The sequence below is a fragment of the Octopus sinensis genome, linkage group LG18 (assembly GCF_006345805.1).
Source record: "Octopus sinensis linkage group LG18, ASM634580v1, whole genome shotgun sequence".
In the NCBI taxonomy this organism is placed as follows: Eukaryota; Metazoa; Mollusca; class Cephalopoda; order Octopoda; family Octopodidae; genus Octopus; species Octopus sinensis.
This window is the reverse complement of record NC_043014.1, coordinates 38,361,818-38,389,049: the sequence shown is the minus strand read 5'-3', so window position 1 is coordinate 38,389,049 and position 27,232 is coordinate 38,361,818. Positions and strand designations below refer to the sequence as shown.

Sequence of the window (27,232 nt, the reverse complement as noted above, 5' to 3'; positions counted from 1 at the left end):
ACCGTTAGCAGTTAACAGCGTTTTTTCGTAAATTTCTGCTGCAAAACAAACTTAACCAAGTTGAGTGGTTTTTTTTGTAATTTTTCGTTAATTAAAAATTAATTGTAATGTTCGATTAAGAGTATAATGTACCAAAGAAACAGAGAATTATCTAATATGACATCATGGTGACTTGATAAAAATAAGATACTTTTTTTAAAAATTCTATTTTGCCGTAATAATCTCTCTTAATCCCAACCTTGTTCCATCCCTAATACAAAAAGAAGCTTCTTAAGATTGTTTTCAAGGATCGATTTATCAAAACGTTCAAAATGGACTTCTCGGAAGCTTACGCTGATACTTGTTCAACAATAGGAGCAGCTGCCAGAGTCGGTGATGTTTGTGCTCTGCAGACATTACTTACACAAGGTAATATAAGATGCATTCAAATTTTGTCATTACGTCTGCAATTTTTATTTAATTTTAATTATAGTTTAACTTTAAAACCATTTATTGGCTTACAATTAATTAAGTGTCTTTGTGTCCACTTTATTCTTAGTTCCTGATGCAGCAGGTGTCCCTCGGTATTCCCTATCTCTGTCCAATTAATCTTTTAAATTTTTCTTATAGCAAGATGCGTCCAGAAGCAAGAACGTCATCTTTTGAATAAACAAACAAGAAATTTTAATACTTGCTCAATACAAATAAACTATATATGTACCTGTTTTTGATTTTTTACTTATAAGCTGAAATATCACTTCATTGTTTGTGAGTGTGTGTGTGGAAAAAAAAAGCGAATTTTTAATTTTTAAACAAGCGGGTTTTCATTTTAATCCTGTGGACAATTAGCTTATGAATCTAATTGAGTTAAAGTTATTTAGTGTTTATTTGTTATTCATAATTATAGCTTAGATTTTTTGTAAAACTGTTCTCAGTGGAAAGAAAATTCATTTTTGTAGTGTTGTTTTTTTTACCCCTTTGTATCGTATGTTACTTATATTTAAATGTTTGCTTAATACGTTTAGATATAGGTGGGGCAAAATGAGGTGTTTTTACTGTATTTCTTTCTTTGAAACAAAGTATATTTTTTTACAAATATTCACTACCTTACGAAAGCTATATCAGCTAAGCAAATGGCCTTCCCTAAATGCATTAAAAGCATTATAACATAATCTGGTCACCATTTCAGAAAATTATCGCCATTCCCTTTTGAGCGTGTAAAGGACAAATTTGACCGGGGCAAAATGAGTAAGACAAGATTATGTAAATTTGCCGCTTCACTTCTCCAGAAAACAGACTCATACACATCAATATCCATCCTTGGACATCAGAAAAATCATAAATGCAAAAAGAAAAAATAAATAAAATAAATATCTAGATCAAATGAAAGAGGATAACGGTAAAAATGGTACATGATATCAAATTAACGAAACTTGACTAAGAAAAACAGTAACTTAACATAGAATATTCTCTATAGCTTCTTCATGATATACTGGAGTGTCCTCTTCGTGACATATTCGCACACCATGCAGTTAAAGAGAAAAAATTATTGAAATTAGTAAATACTCATTTTACCCCATTTTATACCACAATTTTTTGTAACTTGAAAATATTCAAATTAGACATTAGTATGGGTTAAAAAATTGACTTGTAATCCAACAGAGAAAAGAATATTGATTGTTAAACACCAATAATTCTCCAGCTATTTTATTAGCAACCTCAATTACAATTGGGTCAAAATTTGAGGAAAAATTTCTTGAAAAAACAGGACCTGCCACCTGACTATGTTTTGGGCTCCCACAGCTTCATCAACAACTATGCTGACTAATTGTTTCTGTTAAATATAAGGTTGCAATACAAAATGACGATGCAGTAATTGCAATGTCATAATTTCAAACAGACAAAAAAAAAATAACAAGAAATCAGAAGTTACTCATTTTGCCCCACCCCTACTTTTTGAGACGTTTTTAATTGATATTTTTAAACTTTGGTATAAAGCTTCAAATTCATTGAATTAGCAAGAAACTGGAGATTGTATGAGGATTTTCTTAAAATTCTCGTATGATAGCCATGACTAATATTCTTTTTATTTTCCCTGTCAAGTTGCTTGTTATGGACTTTCTCGTTCTCTTAACCAGGGAGGCCGGTTGATGTCCGAGACAACAGGGGCTGGGAACCATTACATGAAGCGGCATTTTGGAATAATACTGGTTGCTTGCAAGTTTTGTTACACAGAGGTGAGTCACTAACTTATCGATCTCAAGTTGACAGAAAAACCTTCAAGTCAATGGTTGGCGTCCAAATCACCCTTTGTAAAATTTTAAGATATGCATAACACTAATGCACAATTCTATTACAATGCAGCATGTACAGTACAGTGCTGTTATAGTTTTAGTTTTCATTGAAATGGACAAAGTTGTTTTGTCAACTCCAAATGTTGGATGTGTGTACTTTAGTCTTTGACATAACCAGCCTTATCTCTAAGCTTTGAAAAAACCCCTTCAGGAGTAAAAGTCTGGCTTTGTACGGATCAGCTACTGTGGCAGGTGGGGAAATACGGGCCCTTATTCAGCACCATCCAAACGTGGCCGATGCCAGTGCCACCTTGAGTAGCTTCCATGCTGGTGACACGTAAAAAGCACCAACCGATTGTGGCCTTTGCCAGCCTCCTCAGCCCCTGTGCCAGTGGCACATAAAAAGCACCCACTACACTCTTGGAGTGGTTGGCGTTAGGAAAGGCATCCAGATGTAGAAACACTGCCAGATCAGACTGGAGCCTTGTGCAACCTCCTGGCTTCCCAGACCCCGGTCGAACCGTCCAACCCATGCTAGCATGGAAAACAGATGTTAAATGATGATGTGAAAACTGTATGCAGTCTAAACTAAACTAATTCAAAATAATCTAACCTGAGCTGAGCTGACCTTTCACAGTACATAAAAACACTCATTTTCAGAACAAATTTTATTTTGTTTTTAATGGATCACTATAAGTACATTGAGAGATCACAGCTCCTATACTATGTGTGATTAGAACATTGCAGGAAAGAATCACAAGGCAGATTTTCAAGTCAAGTAAAACAGCAGGGGACCTAGAGGAAGGCCAAGAACAAGATGTGGTTGGATAATAGCCAGTCTTAGTTGGTCACACTTGGGAATCCAGCTGGAGAGTCTCATGACAGCTGCTTCTGATAGTAATCTGTGGAGGAGGTGCCTGAGGTCTCTATCTCTACAACCCTCCCAAGAACAGCCAACAGAGAAGATGGATGGATGATTTACCATCAACTACAGACCTCTACTTATAGCTTTGCATTTTCCCTGTATTTCTGGCATAGTCTGTAAAGAGCACAATTCTTTTTAATCATTTAGGAGGAACCACTCCTTTTAGTGAAGTGGGAGAGCATGAAACTATGGACTCCCCTCTCTGCGCCTTTCATATAACCCCAACCAAATGCAGTTTCCATCCTGATTGGGGTAATTATGTCACATTTGTGAACCACTGTTTTATATAGTTGTTAGACAGACCCAAAGCAATCCTGATTGAGCAAGCTTATGATCAAAGGCATTCCAGTTGTGATTATCCCATCTATTTTTTAAGAAGGTCATTTTGCAACAGCATGGCTCCAGGTTTGATTTCACTGCACAGCACCTTTGACAAATATTTTCTACCATTCTTTGAGTTGATCAAGATGATTTTTGTGGAATTTGGTCAACTGAAAACTTTGTTGGCTCATTTTTATGCCCATTTTTACATGCTAGTATGGGTTAGCCAAATATATTTTTGAGGCGCTGCTTTACAGCTGAATGCTCTTCCTGTCACTAACCCATACCTGTTTTCCATGAAAGGGATCTTTTATTCCATGTCTTTTTGGAGACACCTGCATCGCCTTACTTGAGTGTGATCGTTACCTGCGACGCCTTACTAGCACTTGTGCTGGGGGCACATGAAAAAACATTCAAGCAAGGTTGTTGCCAGTGCCGCTGGACTGGCTCCTCTGCAGGTGGCACATAAAAAGCACCATTTGAACATGGCCGTTGCCAGTACCACCTAACTGGCCCACATGCCAGTGGAACATAAAAGCACCCACTACACTCTCGGAATGGTTGGTGTTAGGAAGGGCATCTAGCTGTAGAAACTCTGCCAGATCAGATTGGAGTCTGGTTCGCCAGACCTCAGTCAGATCGTCCAACCCATGCTAGCATGGAAAGTGGACGTTAAACGATGATGATGATGAAACCCAGCAGATAATTTGTTGGTAAATAAAATGATGCCACCAGTGTTGTGACACAGAGATTTTCAGAGAAGTTCAAATGTGCACAAGGACACATAAACACATGTGAGAGAGAGAGAGCGAAATGAATTGAAGCAGTTAACAAGATAGACTTATAAAATAGAGGGGAACAAGTTCTTTTGAAGCAACCTACTGAGGGTAATGGACTAAATTTGTGACTGGCTCAAAGTTCCAACTAGACCAAGGGAGGTAGACGAAGCCATAAAAGCAAAGAGACAGGCTTGGAAAGAATGGGAGGATGGAGGTAGCAACATTTTTCTCATATTAACTGTGACTGGGTCACTGACACAGTTCCCGTACACGAGTTAAGAATTAGAAAAATATATAGAAAACTATTATTCTGCTATTCTATTACTTGTTTCAGTCATTTGACTGGAGCACTGCCTTAAAGGGTTTTTAGTTGGAGAAATGGACCCCAGGAGTTATTCTTTGTAAGCTTTGTACCTATTCTATTAGTCTCTTTTGCTGAACCACTAAGTTACAGGGACATAAACATACCAATATCAGTTGTCAAGCAATGGTTGGGGGAAAAACACAGACACATACACACATAAATATATACTTACATAATTATATATACATACACACACACACACACACACACACACACACATATATATATACATACGCGATGAGCTTTCAGTTTCTGTCTACCTAATCCACTCACAAGGCTTTGGTCAGCCCAAGGATATAGAAGATGATACTTACCCAAGGTGTTACACAGTGGGACTGAACCTGGAACCATGTAGTTGAAAAAACAAGCTTCTTACCACACAGCCATGCTTGCACTATGCACTATAGAAAACTATTGTTTATTTTGCTTTATTAATCCTGCTTATGTATAACAATAATTATGAAAAACATATTTTTGAAGACACTCAAGCCTTAATATGGATTTTCTAAAGCCTTGCATTATATTTTTAAAACTTTACACCTAGCCATTCCCTGTGACAAACCAGTGCAGCATGGCACATTATTTGAGAAACCAATCCATGCAAGAATGGAAAAGTGGACATTAAAATGATGTCCACTATGCTACCATCTTTAAAAAAGACACACACATTGGGAAATATAGTCATAGGTAAACAAAAACAGGATGGTCATGGCCTTTGATTTATAGGACAATCAGTATTGGCCTGGGGATAATCATCATGGTCATTTTCATCATTTAACAGCTGCGTTCTGTGCTATGGACGTTTTGACAGGATCTGATGGGCCCAAGGACTGCATTGTGCTCCAGTGTCTGCTTAGGCATGGTTTCTGTGGTTGGATGCCCTTCCAAATGCCAACCTCTGTACAGTATGTTCTGGGTGCTTTTTTTCATGCCACCAGCATTATTGAGGATGCTGTGCAGCTTTCAAGACTACGAACTCCAAGAAGAGTAACTTTATATTGTCGAAGATGAGGACTAGAAGTGGGTAAACTATAAGAAAAAAAGGACCAAAGCAGAGCAGGTTTGTATGTAGTTTGCTTACCAACCACATGGTTCTGGGTTCATTCCCACTGCGTGACACCTTGGGCAAGTGTCTTCTACTATAGCCTCGGGCCAACCAAAGCCTTATGAATGGATTTGGTAGACGAAAACTGAAAGAAGCCTGTCGTATATATGTATATATATATATATATGTATGTATGTATGTATGTATGTGTGTGTATATGTTTATGTGTCTGTGTTTGTCCCCGCAACATCGCTTGACAACTGATGGTGGTGTGTTTATGTCCCCATAACTTAGCATTTTGGCAAAAGAAACCGATAGAATAAGTACTAGGCTTACAAAGAATAAGTCCTGGGGTCGATTTGTTCGACTAAAGGCGGTGCTCCAGCATGGCCACAGTCAAATGACAAACTATATGTATTTGTGTGTTTTTGCTTAACCCACATCTCCGTAACTTAGCAATTTGGCAAAAAAGACCGATAGAATAAGTACTAGGCTTACAAAGAATAAGTCCTGGGACCGATTTGTTCGACTAAAGGCGGTGCTCCAGCATGGCTGCAGTCAAATGACTGAAACAAGTAAAAAATAACAAAAGAATTTCTTTGGATTGAAAAGGTTTATAGAAACTGTATTTGTTGGCATAAAAGAGACTCAAGCATATTGGATGCAATCCCAGTTTCAGCACTGCATATTCTGGACAGAATGTTTTTGGTGCCTTAAAGCATACAATATTTAAAACAGTCTAGCAGCACATTGTGAAACATTTCAAAAGTACCTTACTGTATACAAAAAGTACATAATAAGTGCAGGCATTACAGGTACTACTCGTCTTTGCCAGCTGAGTGAGCTGGAGTAACGTGAAACAAATTGTTTTGCTCAAGGACGCACTGCGTCGCCGGAAATTGAACTCACGAGTAGCCTTCTGGTATAAATAACAGGCAGCGAGCTGGCAGAATCGTTAGCACGTCAGGTGAAATGCTTTAACGATATTTCGTCTGCCGCCACGTTCTGAGTTCAAATTCCACCGAGGTCGACTTTGCCTTTCATCCTTTCGGGGTCGATAAATTAAGTACCAGTTTCGCACTGGGGTTGATGTAATCGACTTAATACCTATGTCTGTCCTTGTTTGTCCCCTCTGTGTTTAGCCCCTTGTGGGTAATAAAGAAATAGGTATAAACAACAGTTGTATGGTAAGAAGCTTGCTTCTCAACCACGTGGTTCTAGGTTCAGTCCCACTGCATGGCACTTTGGGCAAGTGTCTTCTACTATAGCCATGGGCCAACCAAAGCCTTGTGAGTGGATTTGGTTGACGGAAACTGAAAGAAGCCCATCGTATATATTTATGTGTATCTTTGTGTCTGTGTTTGTTCCCCTATCAGAGCTTGACTACTGGTGTTGGTGTGTTTACATTCCCATAACCTAGTGGTTCGGCAAAAGGGAACGATAGAATAAGTACTAGGCTTTAAAAGAAATAAGTTCCTGGGTCGATTTCGTTCGACTAAAAACCCTTCAAAGCAGTGCTCCAGCATGGCCACAGTCAAATGACTGAAACAAGTAAAAGAATATATGTGTATCTGTGTTTGTATTCCACCACTACTGGACAACCAGTGTTGGTGTGTTTACATCCCCATAACTTAGAAGTTTGGCAAAGGAGGGGATCAATTAATTTGATTAGAATTCTTCAAAGCAGTGCCCAACATGGCTGCAGTCTGAGGGAAACAAGTAAAAGCTAAAAGATAATTTCTTTTACAGTAAAAATAATAATAATAATGTTTATGTAAATATTATTACTATGGCATCTTGACAAGTAGGAGAGACTATCTGGATTGAAATTAGCCTGCAGTAGAGTGTCGGGGACAAAATTAGCTTGTGGAGGACCTAATTTTGTATATAGTACATAGATTGATTCTTTTTTTTAAACTATTTTTTAAAATTCATTTTATATGCCATCAAATACAGTATGTATATGTTTCTTCAAATTTTCATTGCATTCTGTATATCTACCTATCTACCCACCTGCCTGCCTGCCCACCCACCCACACTGGAAAATAAACAAAGGTTATGCAATGAACTTCATTAGCTTACAACTGTTTCTGCTTATAAGATGTGATGGACACTTGAGTACTCAGATAACATCCTATAGCTTCATCAGACCCTTGAATATGAAGTGCACTTTATTTGGGAAAATTGCATTTTTGAATCGTACAGATATATATATATATATATATAAAGTTAATCCAAACAAGAAAGCACAAAAAAACACAACAACGCGAGGATGTGGAACAAATATAGTATTATTGGACGCTCAGGAAAGAAGGAGGGTTTAACGTTTCGAGCAGAGCTCTTCGTCGGAAACATAGGAGAAGGAAAGATCCAGAAAAGAGAAGACAGAGGAAAAAAAATCACCAACGGTACACACGCAGTATATATATCACTGTGATCACCGTGACCGATCAGGCTATCAGATGTTGCTACACATCACTGGTCACAATGTGCTTCGCATTGTTTTAGCCTTCAAATGACGCCACCCTGCTGGCTAAGCGAGCAGGCCAACAGAAGAAAGAGAGAGAAAATTGTGGCAAAAGAGTACAGCAGTGATTGGTCTGGGAATCGAAACTGCGATCCTACAACCGTGAGTCCACTGCCCTAACCACTGGGCCATTGCGCTTCCACGTGTGTGTATGCGTGCGTGCTTGCATGAGTGTGTCAGTAAAAAGGTTGAATTATATTTTGTCCTTTAATTTGGAGGATTCTAAAAAAGATTTCTAATATAGATTCTTCATATTTTGCTGGTAGCTTACTGGCGTAAGTTTGCGAATATGAAAACAATACTTGTATATGGTGTGTTATGTGAATTTATGGAAAGAAATCCCATAAAACTCAAAAAATTTATTAAAAATAGAGAAGAGATGTTAAAATTTAAGAGAATTCTCTTAAATTGTAACATCTTCTCTTCTCCATTTTTAACATATTGTGATACCAGTGCCGGTGGCACGTAAAAAGCACCATCCGTTCGTGGCCGTTGCCAGCCTCGCCTGGCCTCCGTGCCGGTGGCACGTAAAAAGCACCATCCAATCGTGGCCGTTTGCCAGTCTTGTCTGGCACGTAAAAAGCACGCACTACACTCACGGAGTGGTTGGCGTTAGGAAGGGCATCCAGCCGTAGAAACATTGCCAGATCAGACTGAGCCTGGTGCAGCCTTCTGGCTTCCCAGACCCCAGTTGAACCGTCCAACCCATGCTAGCATGGAAAGCGGACGCTAAACGATGATGATGATATAAGTTGCATGGCTGAGTGGTTAGGAAATTGCACTCATGATCACAAGATTGTTGTTTCAATTCCAAAACAGAGCTGTGTGTTGTGTTTATATATATTTAAATCTTTTTTTATTTCTCTTTCAATTTAGGAAAAGTGGATGTTAATGTACAAAGCTTTGCTGGTGAAACTCCTCTCCTTCTAGCTGCACGTAAAGGACATTATCAGTGTGTTTCTGCATTGTTGCATTGTGGAGCAGATCCAAATTTAACAACACCTGAAGGTCTCAGTCCACTGTGGGAAGGTAAGTATTACTAAATATTCTCAAATATGCCTGCAATCTATGCAAATTCTACAATACTTAGTTGTTTAGCCTCTGATCATCTCTGGTCATGTTGACACTATGGTCAAAAGCAGTCCAACTGTGACCCTCCTAGCTTTCTGTGCATCCTTTGGTCAAATGTAGTTTTCGTTTCAAACATTTGGATGTGACTAGGGACAGATTTAGCTGTTATTTCTTGCAGGTCAGTTTTTATTTTATTTTTTATTAGTTTGTTTTTAAATTGAGCAGGGAACATTTAAGCTTTGCTCTGAACAGTTTAGGTTTGAGCATAAATACATTTGAAAAAATAGTTGGGGACAGGCGTAGGAGTGGCTGTGTGGTAAGTAGCTTGCTTACGAAACACATGGTTCCGGGTTCAGTCCCACTGCGTGACACCTTGGGCAAGTGTCTTCTACTATAGCCTCAGGCTGGCCAAAGCCTTGTGAATAGATTTGGTAGATGGAAACTGAAAGAAGCCCGTCGTATATATGTATATATATATATATATATATATATGTGTGTGTGTGTATGTTTGTGTGTCTGTGTTTATCCCCCCTCCCAACATCGCTTGACAACTGATGCTGGTGTGTTTACATCCCTGGAACTTAGCTGCTCAGCAAAAGAAACCAACAGAATAAGTACTACGCTTACAAAGAATAAGTGACTGAAACAAGTAAAAGAGTAAAAGATAAATTGGCATCTTTCACCTCTGGTACATGGCACTTTTCATCAAACATTAATCACCCATTCAGAGTTAATACCTATGGACACAGACAGAACTATGTGGTCAAGAAGATTGCCAACAGCCGCGTAGTTCTGGGTTTAGTCCCACTGTACTGCACTTTGGACAAGTGTCTTGTGGTGGTGGTCGTGGTTTTTATATTTTGAATTCAGGCAAGTTATATTGATCCTTAACCCTTCTCTTGGGCATCTGCAACTTGGAGAAGGTGAGATTTGTTGCATAGACAACTGTCAGGGCCTGCACCTAGCAGTGAAACTTTCCCCAGTGAAGGTACATGTACTGCTGTGACCAATGAAAGCCCTGGGCAGATGCATGTTTGTGTTCAGATGTTTGAATATAGACCGATATTTCTCGCCAATACTAACAAGGGAGGTAACTCTAACTAACGGTTATAACTCGTTGAACTCCGTCATTCCTTGGGGAGAAGTCATAAAATAAGTACGAGACTGCAATTGATGTGCTGGCAGAAACGTTAGCACGCCGGGCGAAATGCGTAGCCGTATTTCGTCAAGCGGTACATTCTGAGTTCAAATTCTGTCGAGGTCGACTTTGCCTTTCATCCTTTCGGGGTCGATAAATTAAGTACCAGTTACACACTGGGGTCGATGTAGTCGACTTAATCCCTTTGTCTGTCCTTGTTTGTCCCCTCTGTGTTTAGCCCCATGTGGGTAGTAAAGAAATAGATATAATTAATAAAAAAAAATTTTTTGAAAGCAGTGCCCTAACATGGCCAATCTACTGGTTGACACCAGCAAAATAAGACTACTAGTTGAAACATCATACTTCTCGTATACCTTAGCTCATTCATTTTTTTCAACTCGCGTTCAGGCATGCAGATTATTTCAACTATCCTTGCTATATTATGAGCTGGCTACGTGCTATCATCATTAATTTTTTTTTGAAAGTTATTTATACCAGAAGGCTACTCGTGAATTCAATTCCCTGCGACGCAGTGCGTCCTTGAACAAGACACTTTGTTTCACGTTACTCCAGCCCACTCACCTGGCAAAAACGAGTTGTACCTGTAATTCGAAGGGCCAGCCTTGCCTCATTCTGTGTCATGCTGACTCTCCCTGAGAACTATGTTAGGGGTACACGTGTCTCTGGAGTGCTCAGCCACATGCATGTTAATTTCACGAGCAATCTGTTCTATTGGTCGGATCAACTGGAACCCTCATTGTCCTAACCAATGGAGTGCCAGATGCTCCTCACAGAAATATTGTCGCTGTTGGATGTCTACACTCTGTTACCCTTAAAGCACATGTTGTACAATGACGATGTTTAGAAGGATTTTCAAGGAAGGAGTTATTTAACAACAATGAACAACAAATTAGTTGGAAATTGATAATTAAAATTTTTTTTTTCTATTTTCTAATTTAAGTATTTTTTTCTAGGCATAGGAGTGGCTGTGTGGTAAGTAGCTTGCTTACCAATCACATGGCTCCGGGTCAGTCCCTCTACGTGGCACCTTGGGCAAGTGTCTTCTACTATAGCCTTGGGCTGACCAAAGCCTTGTGAGTGGATTTGGTAGACGGCAACAAGTAAAAGAGTATTATTAACCTTGTGTTTGTAACATAACAGAAGTATCTTATATAAAATTATGATGGAAAGTTTTAATTCAAATTTAAACATTTTAAAACAAGCAGTTTTGTATCATAATACCAAATGTCGTCTGATGTGGGTTGATATGAAATAATAATTATATAGCGAAATAGGTGAGTCCAAAGAAAGGTATGTTGGGCTATGTTTAAAAATGGTAATGCAAAAAGATCACACAATGGAATACACACTCATCTCTCTCTCCAGTGAGAACTTCAACTCAAATTGTTTGAAATCTCTTCTGCTTAGCATAAAATTTATTTCAGTTTATTGCATTATAGGCACAGGCATGGCTGTGTGGTAAGAAGCTTGCTTCCCAACTACATGGTTCCAGGTTCAGTCCCATTGCATGGCACATTGAGCAAGTGTATTTTACTATAGCCTCAGGCCAACCAAAGCCTTATGAGTGGATTTGGTAGATGGAAACTAAAAGAAGCCTTGTATATATATTTGTGTGTGTATGTGTGTATATTTGTATATATTTGTGTGTGTCCGTGTTTGCCCCCTCACCCCAAAGAAATGCTTGACAACCGATGTTGGTGTATTTAAGTCCCTGTAACTATGCAGTTGGGCAAAAGAGGCTGAACATACTAACTTATTTCATTCAATCTATTTGTAACATGAAGCTGATTTGATTTTCTCATCAAAGCTTAATACCTCCTTGTATTCTTTTGTGTATTTCAAGCTGTTACTGCTCGCAGTTTTCCGTGTGTGAATCTACTGGTCGATAAAGGTGCTGACATTGAAAATAAAAATTATACCCAAGCTACTTCGCTGCATCAAGCTGTTGACTTAAATGCGGTACAAATAGTCAATTTCCTATTGAAGGCTGGAGCCAACATTGATGTTGTTGATGAAAATTTGCTGACTCCACTGTTTATGGCTGCTCAACGAGGGAATTATGAATGTCTGAAATTACTGTTGGAGAAATCCGTTGAAGAAGGTTTGATGGTTTATCTGAGAAATTTACTTGACTTGAAAAAAAAAAATTATCTCTCTTAATTTTCTATTAGTTTTAATCTTTATATATAAAATTTAAGTTGTGTGTGTGAGACTCTGTCTCCTCCGATTTAGATTCCTAACTACTCCCACATTTTGCGGTGCAGTTTAACCAAAAGCGGGTATCTTATAGTCGTCATTCATATCGAGCCCTTCTGGGTATTAGCGCGTGTCTACGATTTTAAAAAAAATTTACCATCATTTTTTCCGCATTTTTAATGATTTTTGCTCGGGTTATTTAAGGGAAGTAACTCTCGAAAAATGCTTATATAGTTATTTCCCTTACAAACCCGAGCAAAGCTGGGCGATACTGCTAGTTATGTTATAAAGTTTGAGTTAGCAGAATATTTAGTACATCGGACAAAATGCTTAGTGGGATTTCTTCAAATTCTTTATATTCTGAGTTGAAATACTGCCAAGGTGAACTGTGTCTGTCATCCCTCAAGGGCTGATAAAGTACCACTCAAATACTTGGGTTGATGTAATTAATTTACCCTTACCCTCAAAATTGCTGGTCTTGTGTTAAAATTAGAATTATGTTATAAGTTACTATTGTTGCTTTAATCCTTTATTATGATTTACTGTTATTTATAACTTGTGACTATGTTTTAATTAATTACAATCACTCTATTTTGTGACTTTACCATCTACTGTTTTTGACGTTTAACCTTAGCTCAGCTATGATCAATGATTTTAGACTCCGTTATTTACTTCTCTCTCTCTTCTTTCCAACTGGGGTGGCTGTGTATCTCCTCTAGTGAAAGGCACATATCTCTGTCCCTCTATTATATTTTAACTTCTCTCCACCTGGTATAAAACCAACTCCCTTAATACTATTCTCCACTCAGTTGAACGGAGTCTTGTCTTACAAGTTATTTGGTGACCTAACTGGTGGTGCTGATACCATGTAAAAAAAAAAAAACACCCAGTACACTTTGTAAAGTAGTTGACATTAGGGAGAGCTGTAGCCATAGAAACTATACCAAAATAAACATTGGAGCTTGGCACAGACCTCTGGTTTGTCAGCTCTTATCAAACCATCCAACCCATGGAAAATGGTTGTTAAATGGTAACGATTATCCATTTTTATTTTTTAAGACAGTAATTGGTAGTTTGAGATAAATTTAACTGCTTTTTCTAGCTGGTCAAGTAACCATGTAGAGACTTCTTTTTTGAATCATACAATCTTAAGATAACATATTGACTTGTTTTGTCTTGGGAAATATAAATTGAGAGCTAATCTTTTAAATGTTGTGCAGTCATACAGTTCTATACTTAAGAGATGAGGAATTATGTACATTATTTACATTTGATGGATATTTGTCCTCATCTTGTTTGTTGTTAACACAATGTTTCGGCTGGTATACCCTCCAGCCTTCATCAGACAGAGAACACCACTGGAAAATATGAAAGCTAAAAGAAGCAGCCTATATGCTAGGACACAACAACTTCCTAAGCAGACTGAGTGCAGATATGAATAGCATATGGGAACCAGTATTAAGGAAGGATAGGAAAATAACCGGCCTGTTTAAAAGTACTCTTCAATACATCAAGCAAAATATGCCTTGCTTGAGATCTGTTGAGTCAAATGAAATCATTGTCATGGCCTTTGCCAGTGCCACCTGACTGGTGCCCATGCCAGTGGCACATAAAAACACTGTTCGAGCATGGCTGATGCCAGTTCTGGTGGCACATAAAATGCACCATTCTTGCATGGTTGGTGTCAGTGCCACCTGACTGGCACATAAAAAGCACCATTCGAGCATGGTCGATGCCAGTACTGCCTGACTGGCCTCCATGCTGGTGGCATGTAAAAAGTACCCACTACACTCTCGGAGTGGTTGGCGTTAGGAAGGGCATCCAGCTGTAGAAACCATGCCAGATTAGACTGGAGCTTGGTGCAGTCTCTTGGCTTACCAGTCCTCTGTCAAACCGTCCAACCAATGCCAGCATAGAAAGCAAACCTTAAATGATCAGGAGGAGGAGGAGGATAATTATTCTTTGTATCTTAATGTTTATTAGTCACAATTTATTTTAGAATATTCTTAATTGTTTAAGCCTAGCAGAACTGAAACATATCTCTTGCTATTACCAGTTGGTTTTAACTCTTTTCTTTTCATATCTTTCATCATCATCATCATCGTTTAAACGTCCGTTTTCCGTGCTAGCACGGGTTGGACGGTTTGACCGGGGTCTGGGAAGCTAGGGGCTGCTCCAGGCTCCAGTCTGATCTGGCAGAGTTTCTACGGCTGGATGCCCTTCCTAACGCCAACCACTCCGCGAGTGTAGTAGGTGCTTTTTACGTGCCACCTGCACAGGTGCCAGGGGGGGGGGGTCCGGCATCGGTCACGATCGGTTCGAGCTTTTAACATGCCAGCGGCACGGAAGCCAGCCAAGGCGGCGTGGCAACGTTCGGATGGTCTTTTTTTTATGTGCCAGTCGGGGCGGCACTGGCATCGGCCACGTTCGGATGGTGCTTTTTATATGCCACCGGCACAGAAGCCAGTCGGGGCGGCGCTGGCATCGGCCACGTTCGGATAGTGCTTTTTATGTACCACCGGCACAGGCATCATAACTACTATTTCCATTGATATTTATTTCATTTAATCTTGAAAATAATGAAGAAGTTGATAAAATAACTTGTTAGTATTAATGTGCTATTTGGAACATAGATTAAATTGAAATTTTAATAGAAAGTTTTAATTTAGGTCACTTGAAACAAGAACAAGGGGATGAGCTCTGGTGCGTTGGTATCAGAAAGGTTAAAGACCTGATTGACTCCAGTGTGTATTGCCTTTAGTGTCAAAAAAAAAAAAAATTTGTTTTGATCAACTGAGCTTATTGCAGTTATGTCCCTTATTTTCTTTTTTTTCTTTTGCTCTTTTCTTTTACTTATTTCAAGGATTTGACTGTGGCCATGCTGGAGCACCAAAGAAATTGACCCCAGGACTTATTCTTTGTAAGCCTAGTACTTATTCAATCAGTCTCTTTTGCTGAACCACTAAGTTACGAGGACATAAACACACCAGCATCAGTTGTCAAGCAATGGTGGAGGTACAGGCACACATAAATATATACATACATATCATCACCATCGTTTAGCGTCCAAACATGGGTTGGACGGTTCAACTGGGGTCTGGGAAGCCAGAAGGCTGCACCAGGCCCAGTCTGATCTATGTGTGTGTATATATATATATATATTATATATATATATATATATATATATATACACACACACATATACACAGCACATGAGAAAAAACACTCGAATGAGGTTGTTGCGTATGCCACTAGACTGGCTCCTGTGCAGGTGGCATGTAAAAAACACCATTTGAGCATGGCCATCGCCAGTACTGCCTGACCAACCCTCGTGCTGGTGGTATGTAAAAGCACCCACTACACGCTCGGAGTGGTTTGCGTTAGGAAGGGCATCAAGCTGTAGAAACTCTGCCAGTCAAAACGTCCAACCCATGCCAGCATGGAAAATGGACGTTAAACGATGATGATGATGATGATATATATATATATACATACATACATACACATTCACACGATAGGCTTCTTTCAGTTACCATACACCAAATCCACTCACAACAGTGCTTTGGTTGGCCTGAGGTTATAGTAGGAGACACTTACCCACTTCTACACAGTGGGACTGAACCTGGGACCATGTGGTTGGGAATCCAGCTTCATACCTCACAGCACGCCTGTGCTTATTTACTCTTTTTTTTTTTTTTATACTTGTTTTAGTCATTTGACTGCGGCCATGCTGGTGCACCGCCTTTAATCGAGCAACTCGACCCCAGGACTTATTCTTTTGTAAGCCCAGTACTTATTCTATCGGTCTCTTTTGCCGAACCGCTAAGTAACGGGGACATAAACACACCAGCATCGGTTGTCAAGCAATGCTAGGGGGACAAACACAGACATACGAACACACACACACACACACACACACACACATATATATACATATATACGATGGGCTTCTTTCAGTTTCCATCTACCAAATCCACTCACAAGGCTTTGGTCGGCCCGAGGCTCTAGTTGAAGACACTTGCCTAAAGTGCCATGCAGTGGGACTGAACCCGGAACCATGTGGCTGGTAAACAAGCTACTTACCACACAGCCACTCCTATTTATTTAACTTTCAAACAGCTGTAGGGGTTATTCTACTAATCAATTGGATAATCAAAAAGATCTTATCATATTTATAAATATTTGCTTCTGACTCACTACTTATGATTTTCTAGACACAACATTATGTGTATGCCTTTGCGTTTGTCTAGCTGGTGTTGGTTTGTTTACATCCCCAGTTCAGCAAAAGAGACTGATGGAATAAATAAATAAATAAATACCAGACTTCAAAAGAAAAAAATATATATATAAGTATGCAGGTTCATTTGTTTGGCTAAACATTTCGATGCAGTGCCCCAGCATGGCCAGGATCCAATGACTGATCTCAGCCAATTATTTTTTCCTGTATGGTTGTCTTTTTATAATTCTTTAGCATTTAAACTGGCCATATCCAACCTAAACAGTCTAACCATTTTAAGCTGAAAGCAGCCAGATCTAGCCTCTCCTACCTGCTCAACAATGTCATTTCTAAAATATACAATCACATCGTTGAAATCTCAAAGCTATGAGATAATGCAGGATTAATTCAAAACCATGTCAATAAACAAGCATTACATTTGAGAGAGTAATCTGAATGCTAAAGGGTTAAAGTATCTCAGGTGGTGAGCTGGCAGAAACGTTAGCACGCCGGGCGAAATGCTTAGCAGTATTTCGTCTGCCGCTACGTTCTGAGTTCAAATTCCACTGAGGTCAACTTTGCCTTTCATCCTTTCGGGGTCGATTAAATTAAGTACCAGTTACGCACTGGGGTCGATATAATCGATTTAATCCGTTTGTCTGTCCTTGTTTGTCCCCTCTGTGTTTAGCCCCTTGTGGGTAGTAACGAAATAGGTTAAAGTATCTCATGCTTTCAACTGATTCCTTGGTTAATGAAATCTTAAATATTTAAAACCAGACATGCTTATCAAAACAAAAGCAGATTAGAGCAGGCAAGAGATAAGAGCAATATAAGAAACTAGCAGTATCGCCCGGCGTTGCTCGGGTTTGTAAGGGAAATAACTATATAAGCATTTTTAGAGAGTTACTTCCCTTATAGATGCCAATTCGGGCTTTCTTAGCCATTTCTGTTTTGGTGTCTTCAAGTCATGAAGTCGTTCTAAAAGAACGCTGGTCTCCTTGACAACGCTTTACGACGTTGATTTCCTTACACTCCCTTCCCCACAGCTTCACGAGTGAGGGAAGAAGGGGGAGAAGCAAACAGGTGCAGGTGTGACCATGGATGCCAACTCCGCCGCCATCGACACACGAAAAATTATGCATTAAAATGGAATAAAAAATGATGTTAAATTATTTTTTAAATCGTAGACTCATCATAGACGCGCGCTAATACTCAGACGGGCTCGATATGTATCACGACTATAAGATACCCGAATTTGGTTAAACTGCACCGCAAAATGTGGGAGTAGTTAGGAATCTAAATCGAAGGGGACAGACACTCACACAACTACAGTTTTATATATATAATCAAACTTCTTTAATGTATCTTTTTTTTTTTTTTAATTGTTGCTTTTATTTTTACAGGAAAATCTCATCTCGTTGATGCTTCTGCTTTTGATAATGCCACCCCATTATTAGTGGCCGCACAACAGGGCCATACCTCCTGTGTTGAGCTGTTGATATCTTATCATGCCAACCCTAACCTTTTCACTTCTGATCCTGAACCAGTGTGTCCTCTGCAGTCAGCCATTGTTTGTAACACTCTTGAGTAAGTTATACATATTATAATCATCAACATTGAATGTCTGTTTTCTATGCTGGTATGGGTTGGACGGCTTGACAAAAACTGACAAAGCCAAGGGTTGCATCAGGTTCCATAATCTGTTTTGGCTTAGTTTCTGCAGCTGGATGCTCTTCTTAATACCAACCACTCCACAGAGTGCACTGGGTGCTTTTTTTCATGGCACCATCATCAGTGCTATTTATGAGGCATCAGCACCTACGCCAATGTTTAGTGATTTGACTGCAACCATCCTGGGGCATTTCTTCAACAGTTTTACTACAACCTGATGCCCTTCTTGTTACCAAACCCCTACTTGTTTATAAGCAAATTAATGATCTCCCAGTCTATCAAACAACAAACAGCCCGGACATATTTTTTTGGAGGACTGAAAACAAATGACACTGTATGAATGAACCTTTTGTTTACAAAAATTGCTTGCACAACATGTCAAGATATGTCAACGAGTCTATTTTGACATGTGGCATGATACCTAGAAACAGAATACTCATTTAAATAGTGTTGTTTGTTTCCATTTCTCCACCTAACCATGTCATGGTTGTTTGTTCAATAGACTGGGAGATTATTTATTACCTTACTTGGAAACAGGTGAGGATTGGCATGAGAAATGGCATCTGGCCATAGAAGACTCTGCCCCAGTTTACTCTTGTCTAAAATATGCAAGTATTGAAAAGTAGATGTTAAAACAATGATGGTGCTCTTTCTGTTGCTAACCTTTATTTGTTTTTCAAGGGATTTGTTGACAAAGATTTGTCAACATAAACATCTCTATTTTTGCTTAAGTAATTTCATGATCTGAAAATTCAAAGATTCACACATAAGGGGTTTCAATACCTTCTTTTAACCAAATTCATTCCTAATTGGTTGGCCTGTGGTTATAGTAAAAGAAAATCCTTGCTCAAAGTGCCCTACATTTGGATTGAGCCCCAAAACCACATGCTTGAAAAGCATACTTCTTAACCACACAACAGTATATATATATATTTTAAAATAGGATAAAATCTTTATAAGAATTTATCAAGTAGTTAGCACGAAAAATCTCATAAGAGAAAAAAATCCACCAATTTTTTCACTTAAATATATTTATTTATTTATATATAGAGGGCATTACTATACATAAATGCCACACACTAAGAGGGACTCTTGAAGTCAAAACTTTAAGAGTCCCTCTTAGCATGTGGCATTTATGTATAGTAATGCCCTCTATAAATACACACGCACACACACATAGGGTACATAAGATATTGAAGGACAGATTTATGTTTATAAAACAAACATATATAATAACTTTATTTATCAAAAATGATATGAGGTTAAAAATAAACCTTTTCTATTATATTATATAATAAAGCCACCTTCAGCTTCAACAACTGCTTCTATATGAGATCTAAATCATCTACATGCTTGAATCAAGTGGTCCTGGTTCATTCTTGACATTACTCTGACTATGACAGCTTTCAAAGAATCTTTGGTGTTATGGGTGTGTTCATTGACCTCTTTCTCAACAACACTCCACATGTCCAATGGATTGAGATTTGGGGAATTAGGAGACCAAATGTTATGGGTTATGTGATCATGAAATTTTTCAGCCATCCATTCCTGTTTTACTAGAGCCATGTGTGACCAGACATTAACTTTATTACTTTAATATGTATATATATATATATAATATATATATATATATATAATAATAATAATAATATAAATAATATATAAATATATGCATATATACATACATATATGTACATACCTACATCTACAGGACATCAAAAAAAACGTTGAACACAATGAGAAACGAAAACATAAAAACAAAATCATGGAAATGAACTTTTTTTTCAAACAATGAAAAAACATACAACATAAGGAATATTCCCCTTCTTCAGTTGTCCCTGTTTCGTCTACTCCGCGTTTTCAAAACATGGAGTAGACAAAACAGGGACAACTGAAGAAGGGGAATATTCCTTGTGTTGTATGTTTTTACGTTGTTTGAAAAAAAGTTCGTTTCCATGATTTTGTTTTTATATTTTTGTTTCTCATTGTGTTCAACGTTTTTTTTGATGTCCTGTACCCATATATGCATGTATATATACATATAGATCTAGGTATGTACATATATGTATATATGCATATACATAGATTATTTATATTATTATATGATCGAACGCCACGCATCCTTTTCCAGGTTTTATATATATATATATATATATATATATATATATATATATATATCAATAATAAAGGGTGAAATTAATTAATTTAGAAATAATCATTAATTTCACCAAGTAGAGTTCAGCATGTAAAAGCCCCATTCAAGGAAGGTTTAAGTAATACTAAGTAATTAATTAAGGGTTTAGCAACGATTTGCTTCACCACACACCGAATTTAGAAATAGCAGTCAAAAAGTTTTGGCTATTCTTTCTACTTAAAAGGGAGATCCCAGTAAAACCACAGCACTTAAAAAGCAAACGACGCAGGCAAAAGAGAAAGAAATGACGACAATCATTCTATATTAAGTCACCTACGGACGTACGTTTCGGAATTAAGTCATAGCAGAGCATAAAAATTAAATTATTATGTCTTACCTAACTATTTTCCTCTTCAGCGTAGGACTCTTCAATTATAAATAATTGCGTCTCAATTATTAATAATTGTGTATTAAATTTGATAACACTAGAAGACATCACCTCAACTCATGGTATCAGAGCGGTGGTTTTACTGGGATCTCCCTTTTAAGTAGAAAGAATAGCCAAAACTTTTTGACTATATATATATATATATATATATATATATATATATATTCAAATAAGTTATCATTATCTTTAAAAAAAATAATGATAAAGTGGCCAGCAAACAATCCAAATAGACAAAATATATATTAAAAGTCAGAGTACAATATGCACCTGTTTGCTAGAAAGAAGAGTTAAAACTCTCCAAAACCACGCATCTCTCAGTATATGTAAACACGCACGAAGAATGTAGCAAATATACTTAGAAAAGCAGTCGTCCCCATTTGTAAAACTACAAAGTAGATATCCCAGTATCAATTGATTTCACTTTCTGTGCCAAATTGACACTTCAAAGCTCATCAGCTAGGCTTACTATGTAATCTATTTTTAAAAACGACCGTTTTTCTAAGTATAACTGCTACATTTTCTGTATGTGTTTACATATAGTGAGAGATGTATGGTTCTGGAGAGTTTTAACTCTTCTTTCGAACAAACAGGTACATATTGTACCCTGACTTTTAATATATATATGTATACATGTATATATATATATGGCCTGCTCGCTTAGCCAGTGGGGTGGCGTCATTTGAAGGCTAAAACAATGCGAACGCATTGTGACCAGCGATGTGTAACAACATCTGATGGTCTGGTCGGTCCCGTGATCCTGTGATATATATATATATATAAATGCATACATGTGGAGGCGCAATGGCCCAGTGGTTAGGGCAGCGGACTCGTGGTTGTAGGATTGCAGTTTCGATTCCCAGACCGGGCGTTGTGAGTGTTTATTGAGCGAAAACACCTAAAAGCTCCACGAAGCTCCGGCAGGAAGTGGTGATCCCTGCTGTACTCTTTCACCACTCTTTCTCCCACTCTTTCTTCTGTTGGCCTGCTCGCTTAGCCAGCGGGGTGGCGTCATTTGAAGGCTAAAACAATGCGAACGCATTGTGACCAGCGATGTGTAACTACATCTGATGGACTGGTCGGTCACGTGATCACGTGATATGCATACATATAGGGCCCACAGCTGTTTAACTGTCTGCCGAAGCATCTGTGGAACCTCTATGGAGTGGATGTAGACATTTTCAAATGTGAACTTGTCCTCTGGCTCGCCGAGATCCCGGATGAGCCAACATCTAAGCAAGAAACTCAAAAGAGGGCAGTAGCATCGAACTCCATCCTTTCACCAAGAGCCGCTCCGACAAAGGTGGAAAGTGGAAAGATGATTACAATGGCGGTGCTCCAGCATGGCCACAGTCATTGGACTTAAACATATAAGAGAATATATATATATGTACACACACACACACATATATCAAGCATGTGAGAGGGTAGAGGAAAAAGAATTAATGCTACAAATAACACTGCACTAGACAGCTGAGATTTTGTGAAAGTTTGTTCATTGAATAGAAGGTTTAAGTAGCTGTAACAGCACTTAAAACAATAGCTGACTACATGCTTAACCCTTTAGCATTCAGATTATTCTGTCTAATGTAATGTTTATATGCACACATCATCATCATCATCGTTTAACATCCGCTTTCCATGCTAGCATGGGTTGGACGGTTCAACTGGGGTTCAGATCTGGCGGTGTTTCTACAGCTGGATGCCCTTCCTAACGCCAACCTCTCCGTGAGTGTAGTGGGTGCTTTTTATGTGCCACCGACACAGGTGCCAGACAAGGTGCTGGCGAACGGCCACGCTCGGATGGTGCTTTTTACGTGCCAAAGGCCAGTCCGGGCGGCGCTGGCAACAGCCACGATCGGATGGTGTTTGTTACGTGCCACCACCATCCGATCGTGGCCGTGCCAGCCACATTGTTTTTAATTAATCAGGCATTATCTTGTAGTTTCAATATTTCGATAATGTAATTGTTATTTCTAGAAGGACTTTGTAGAGTAGGTGTGAGAGGCCAGATCTGGCCAGTTTGAAGATAAAACAAGTAGAATATTTGGGCTGGATATCACTGGTTTAACCCTTTAGCATTCAGATTACCCTGTCAAAGCCTATTTAATTACATTGTAAAGCCTATTTAATTACATTGTTTTAGATTAATTGTACAGCATCTTGTAACTCTGAGATTTTGATGATGACCCTGTTTATTTTTAGAATGACTTTGTAGGGTAGGTGTGAGATGTCAGAGCTGGCTGGTTTGAGCATAAAACAGGCAGACAATTTTGGCCTGATATGGCCAGTTTAAACACTAAAGGGTTAAAGACTTTTTACCCCTACAAAAGCAAACCATTATTGAAAGGGTGTACAAATAGGTTATGTAGAGCCTGAACATTGAAGTGAGATTTTGTGCTATTCCTTAAAAGTATAATATTTCACATCAACTTGGACAGGGGAGTTTTTTTAACTGAAATATTATTTTGTTAATGGATAATCTGTTTACAATAAATTGTTCATTGAAAAAATATTGCACTGAAAAGCTTACAACTATTTTATTCAAAATGTTATCTACTCAACCCTTTTGTTACCAACCCGGCCAACTCTGGCTCAGTAGTACAAATGTCTTGTTTTCATAAGTTTTGAATTCAAATCTTCCACCAAATCTTAGTTAAAATTTATGTTCCTAACACTAGCTTAATGATAACAAAGTTAGTTTACTAAATTCTTTGTTATATTTAAAGTAATTGAAAGAAACACAGAGCATCTCAAAATAAATACAGTAATGAAAGGGTTAAATACATATATTTCTTTCCTTTTGCTAGATGTGTGAAGCTGCTGTACAAAGTAACTAAGATTGAAGAAATCCACAAGAAATGCTTCTCTGAATGGTTCCCCCTACCCCTGTCTCTGGATTTTTCTCACCAGAGCATCTTACAGTTTCTATTGTTAGATGATGTTTCTACTGATATCACGGTTACATACCAACTTTCGTCTGGTCGTGTCTACCCACGAACTGTGCCACTGCTCAGCTATGCAGTTCTAGAATGTTCTGATGTGCAGTGCATTGAAATCCTGCTACAATACGGCTTTCCAGTGAATGACCCTCGTGAAAACCTGATGCCACCGATAATGGCAGCCTTTGAAACGATGAGAGAAGAGTGTTTGAAACTATTTTGGAAGTACGGTGCCAAATCGAACATCTATCATCCAAATGTCTTCGGAAACTTCACAGTCCTCTATGCAATACACAATGATCTCATGACTCAAAGCGTTCACACATCTACATTCATTGGCAAGTTCCTGCTTTTACTGCTGAGGCAGAAGGTTGAAGTTAGATCTTGTCTGGTATTTCAGAGACAGCCATCAGCAGAGTCTCTCACTGTACAAAGTATTGCATCCCTCCTCTGCTTCCATCGTCTTCACTTCATGCATTTTGACATCATATTCAATTTGTTGATTTTCAAAAGTGGTGCCCTAACGAATCTCAACGAATCATTTGCTACATACTTCGAAGATACTGAGTGGCAATCAGTCAAACAGACTTGCAGTAAGTATTTTTACTTTAATCAAAAATATACTCTCTCTCTCTCTCTCTATCTATCTATCTATCTATCTATCTCTCACTCACAATCCTTCTTTCTCATACCTCTCTCTCTCTCTCTTTCTATCTCTCATACACAATCTCCTTTTGTCTCTGAAAAACAACACATTAGTGTAGAAATATGACAACAAAATAATCACCGGCATGGCTGTGTGGTTAGGGAGCTTGCTTCCTAGCTACATGGTTTCGGGTTCAGTCTCACTGCATGGCACTTTGGGTAGGTGTCTTCCGCTATAGCCCTGAGCCGACCGAAGCTTTGTGATTGAATTCGGCAGGCGGAAGTTACTGCCGTGTGTGTATATGTGCGTGTAGGTGCTTGTGCCTCTCCGAAAGAGAGAGAGGTAGGCACAGGAGAAAATTGTTTTCTGGTCTCCAGTTTTATAATGTTTATTGTTATATCTTAATGTTTTGTATACTTGTATGAAGGTTCTTGTAGGAAGTAGGGGCTATGATAGCTACAACCTCATGATTGGAGTGTTAGATGATCCTCCGAGCGCCATCTGCAAATCATCTCCTGAAAAATTCTTCCTATAACCACTTCATCTCTCGCCTAAATAGTGTTACTAACTATCTTACCATCCTCAGTCAAGCTGACAGGAGTTTTAAAACAAGCAGTTGACCAGCAAAGGAAGTCAGTAAACCAGGTTTACTCACGTTACCGTAGAAAACTATAGGAAATGAAAAGCTCTGAATGTCATTTATGATTTTAGGTTACCAATCCATTGGTTTTGAGCTAAAATCCACTACACACCTTGAGCAGTGGACAAAGTGCTTTGCAATAGTCACTTCTCTTTACATTTGATACAGACTGCTTTCCATACTTCAGAAATGAATAAAGTCAAGTACTGAGTCTAGTTTAATGTACTGTAATACTTCTTGGCCAAAGTTTATAGGTCTATGCCAAGATTAGAAACTATGATTATTATTAATACATTACGTAAGTAGTTTACAGTTCTGGAGCTAATTAAAAAAACTTTTTTTTGTTTTTCTTGTGAGTTAACCCTTTAGCATTTCATCTGGCCATTTCCAGCCAAAATATTCTGTTTTATCTTCAGATCTGGTCTCTCACAACCTACCGTACAATGTCATGCTAAAAATTAATAATCACACCATCGAATCTCGAAGCTGCAAGATAGTGCATGATAAATTCAAAGCAATGCAAATAAATAAGCATTACATTTGACAAAGCAATCTGAATGCTAACGAGTTAAATGTCATAACCACTGATATTTGATGCTGATAGGGCAGAGTATGAGTCGCCTACCTTTCCTCTGGATCATCATTGACTCTTCCAGTCAACCATTTGTATTCTCAGTCCATTTCATAGTTTTCCACATCATTTCCTTTCATTAAATTTTACTCACAAGTCTTTGGTCAACCCAAGGCTATGGTAGAAGATATTTATACAAGATGGTCATGTGGCGAGAATGGATGAAGGTAATTGTGTGAAAAAGTGCCACACCCTAGCGGTTGTGGAAGAGGCAGACCCAAGAAAACCTGGGACGAGGTGGTGAAGCATGACCTTTGAACTTTAGGTCTCACTGAGGAAATGACTAGAGATCGAGACCTTTGGAAGTATGCTGTGTGTGAGAAGACCCGGCAGGATAAGTGAGACTATAACCCGTGGCCTCTACCTGGGGTGTAGCCAGTCCACTTATGCATACCTTTCCTTCTTGGGAGGCAAGTGAAAATCAAAATCGAAATCGATCAACATCAATGGAAATTGCAGCTGTGATACCAGTGCCGGTGGTACGTAAGAAAACCATCCGAATGTGGCCGTTGCCAGCGCCGCCCTGACTGGCCTCATGCCGGTGGCACGTAAAAAGCACCATCCGATCGTGGCCATTGCCAGCCTTGCCTGGCCCCCATGCCGGTGGCACGTAAAAAGCACCATCCGATCATGGCCGTTTGCCAGCCTCGTCTGGCACGTAAGAGCACCCACTACACTCATGGAGTGGTTGGCATTAGGAAGGGCATTCAGCCGTAGAAACATTGCCAGATCAGATTGGAGTCTGGTGCAGCCTTCTGGCTTCCCAGACCCCAGTTGAACCGTCCAACCCATGCTAGCATGGAAAGCAGATGCTAAAGGATGATGATGTGCAGTACTGTGGAATTGAACTTGGGATCATGTGGTTATAAGGCAAACTTCTTAATCATACAATGATGTCTATGACCACTCTACATCAAGTAAATTATGAGATTATATTTGTTATTGAAATTTTCTCTTTTTATCCCATTTTTTTATTTTTCTCAATCCCTTTATTTTTGTTAATTTTAATATTTTTTTTTTTTTTCTTTTTCACAGAAAACTGCAACACCTTATCACATTTAAGTCGATTAAAACTGATCCACGTTCTAAGAAATCAGAATACATACAACAAAGACTTCATCAATAGCATGGCTCTTCCATCAGCTGTACAAGATATGTTACTTCTTGAAGATACTGGCAAATTGCAGAGCTACCTAACAGATATCTTTGATTTGAAATAGCGCAATATTATTCATAATTGTCCAGTT

General features: G+C 38.6%; 1 protein-coding gene across 1 annotated transcript; it reads left to right on the top strand.

The window, feature by feature from the left end:
- On the top strand, positions 1-27,232 carry LOC115221778 (ankyrin repeat and SOCS box protein 3). Its single transcript, XM_029792001.2, has 7 exons — positions 1-408; positions 2,118-2,216; positions 9,111-9,263; positions 12,308-12,565; positions 18,280-18,463; positions 23,937-24,661; positions 27,021-27,232. The coding sequence occupies exons 1-7, from the start codon at positions 312-314 to the stop codon at positions 27,203-27,205; spliced, it is 1,701 nt and encodes a 566-aa protein (XP_029647861.1). The 5' UTR covers positions 1-311; the 3' UTR covers positions 27,206-27,232.

What these genes read in the sequence shown, in the direction of transcription:
- LOC115221778 (XM_029792001.2), top strand. Translation starts at nt 312, where the DNA reads ATGGACTTCTCGGAAGCTTACGCTGATACTTGTTCAACAATAGGAGCA. An exon ending in TCTCAGTCCACTGTGGGAAG is followed by an intron (nt 9,264 to 12,307) that starts GTAAGTATTACT and finishes GTGTATTTCAAG; the next exon opens with CTGTTACTGCTCGCAGTTTT. An exon ending in ATCAGTCAAACAGACTTGCA is followed by an intron (nt 24,662 to 27,020) that starts GTAAGTATTTTT and finishes TCTTTTTCACAG; the next exon opens with AAAACTGCAACACCTTATCA.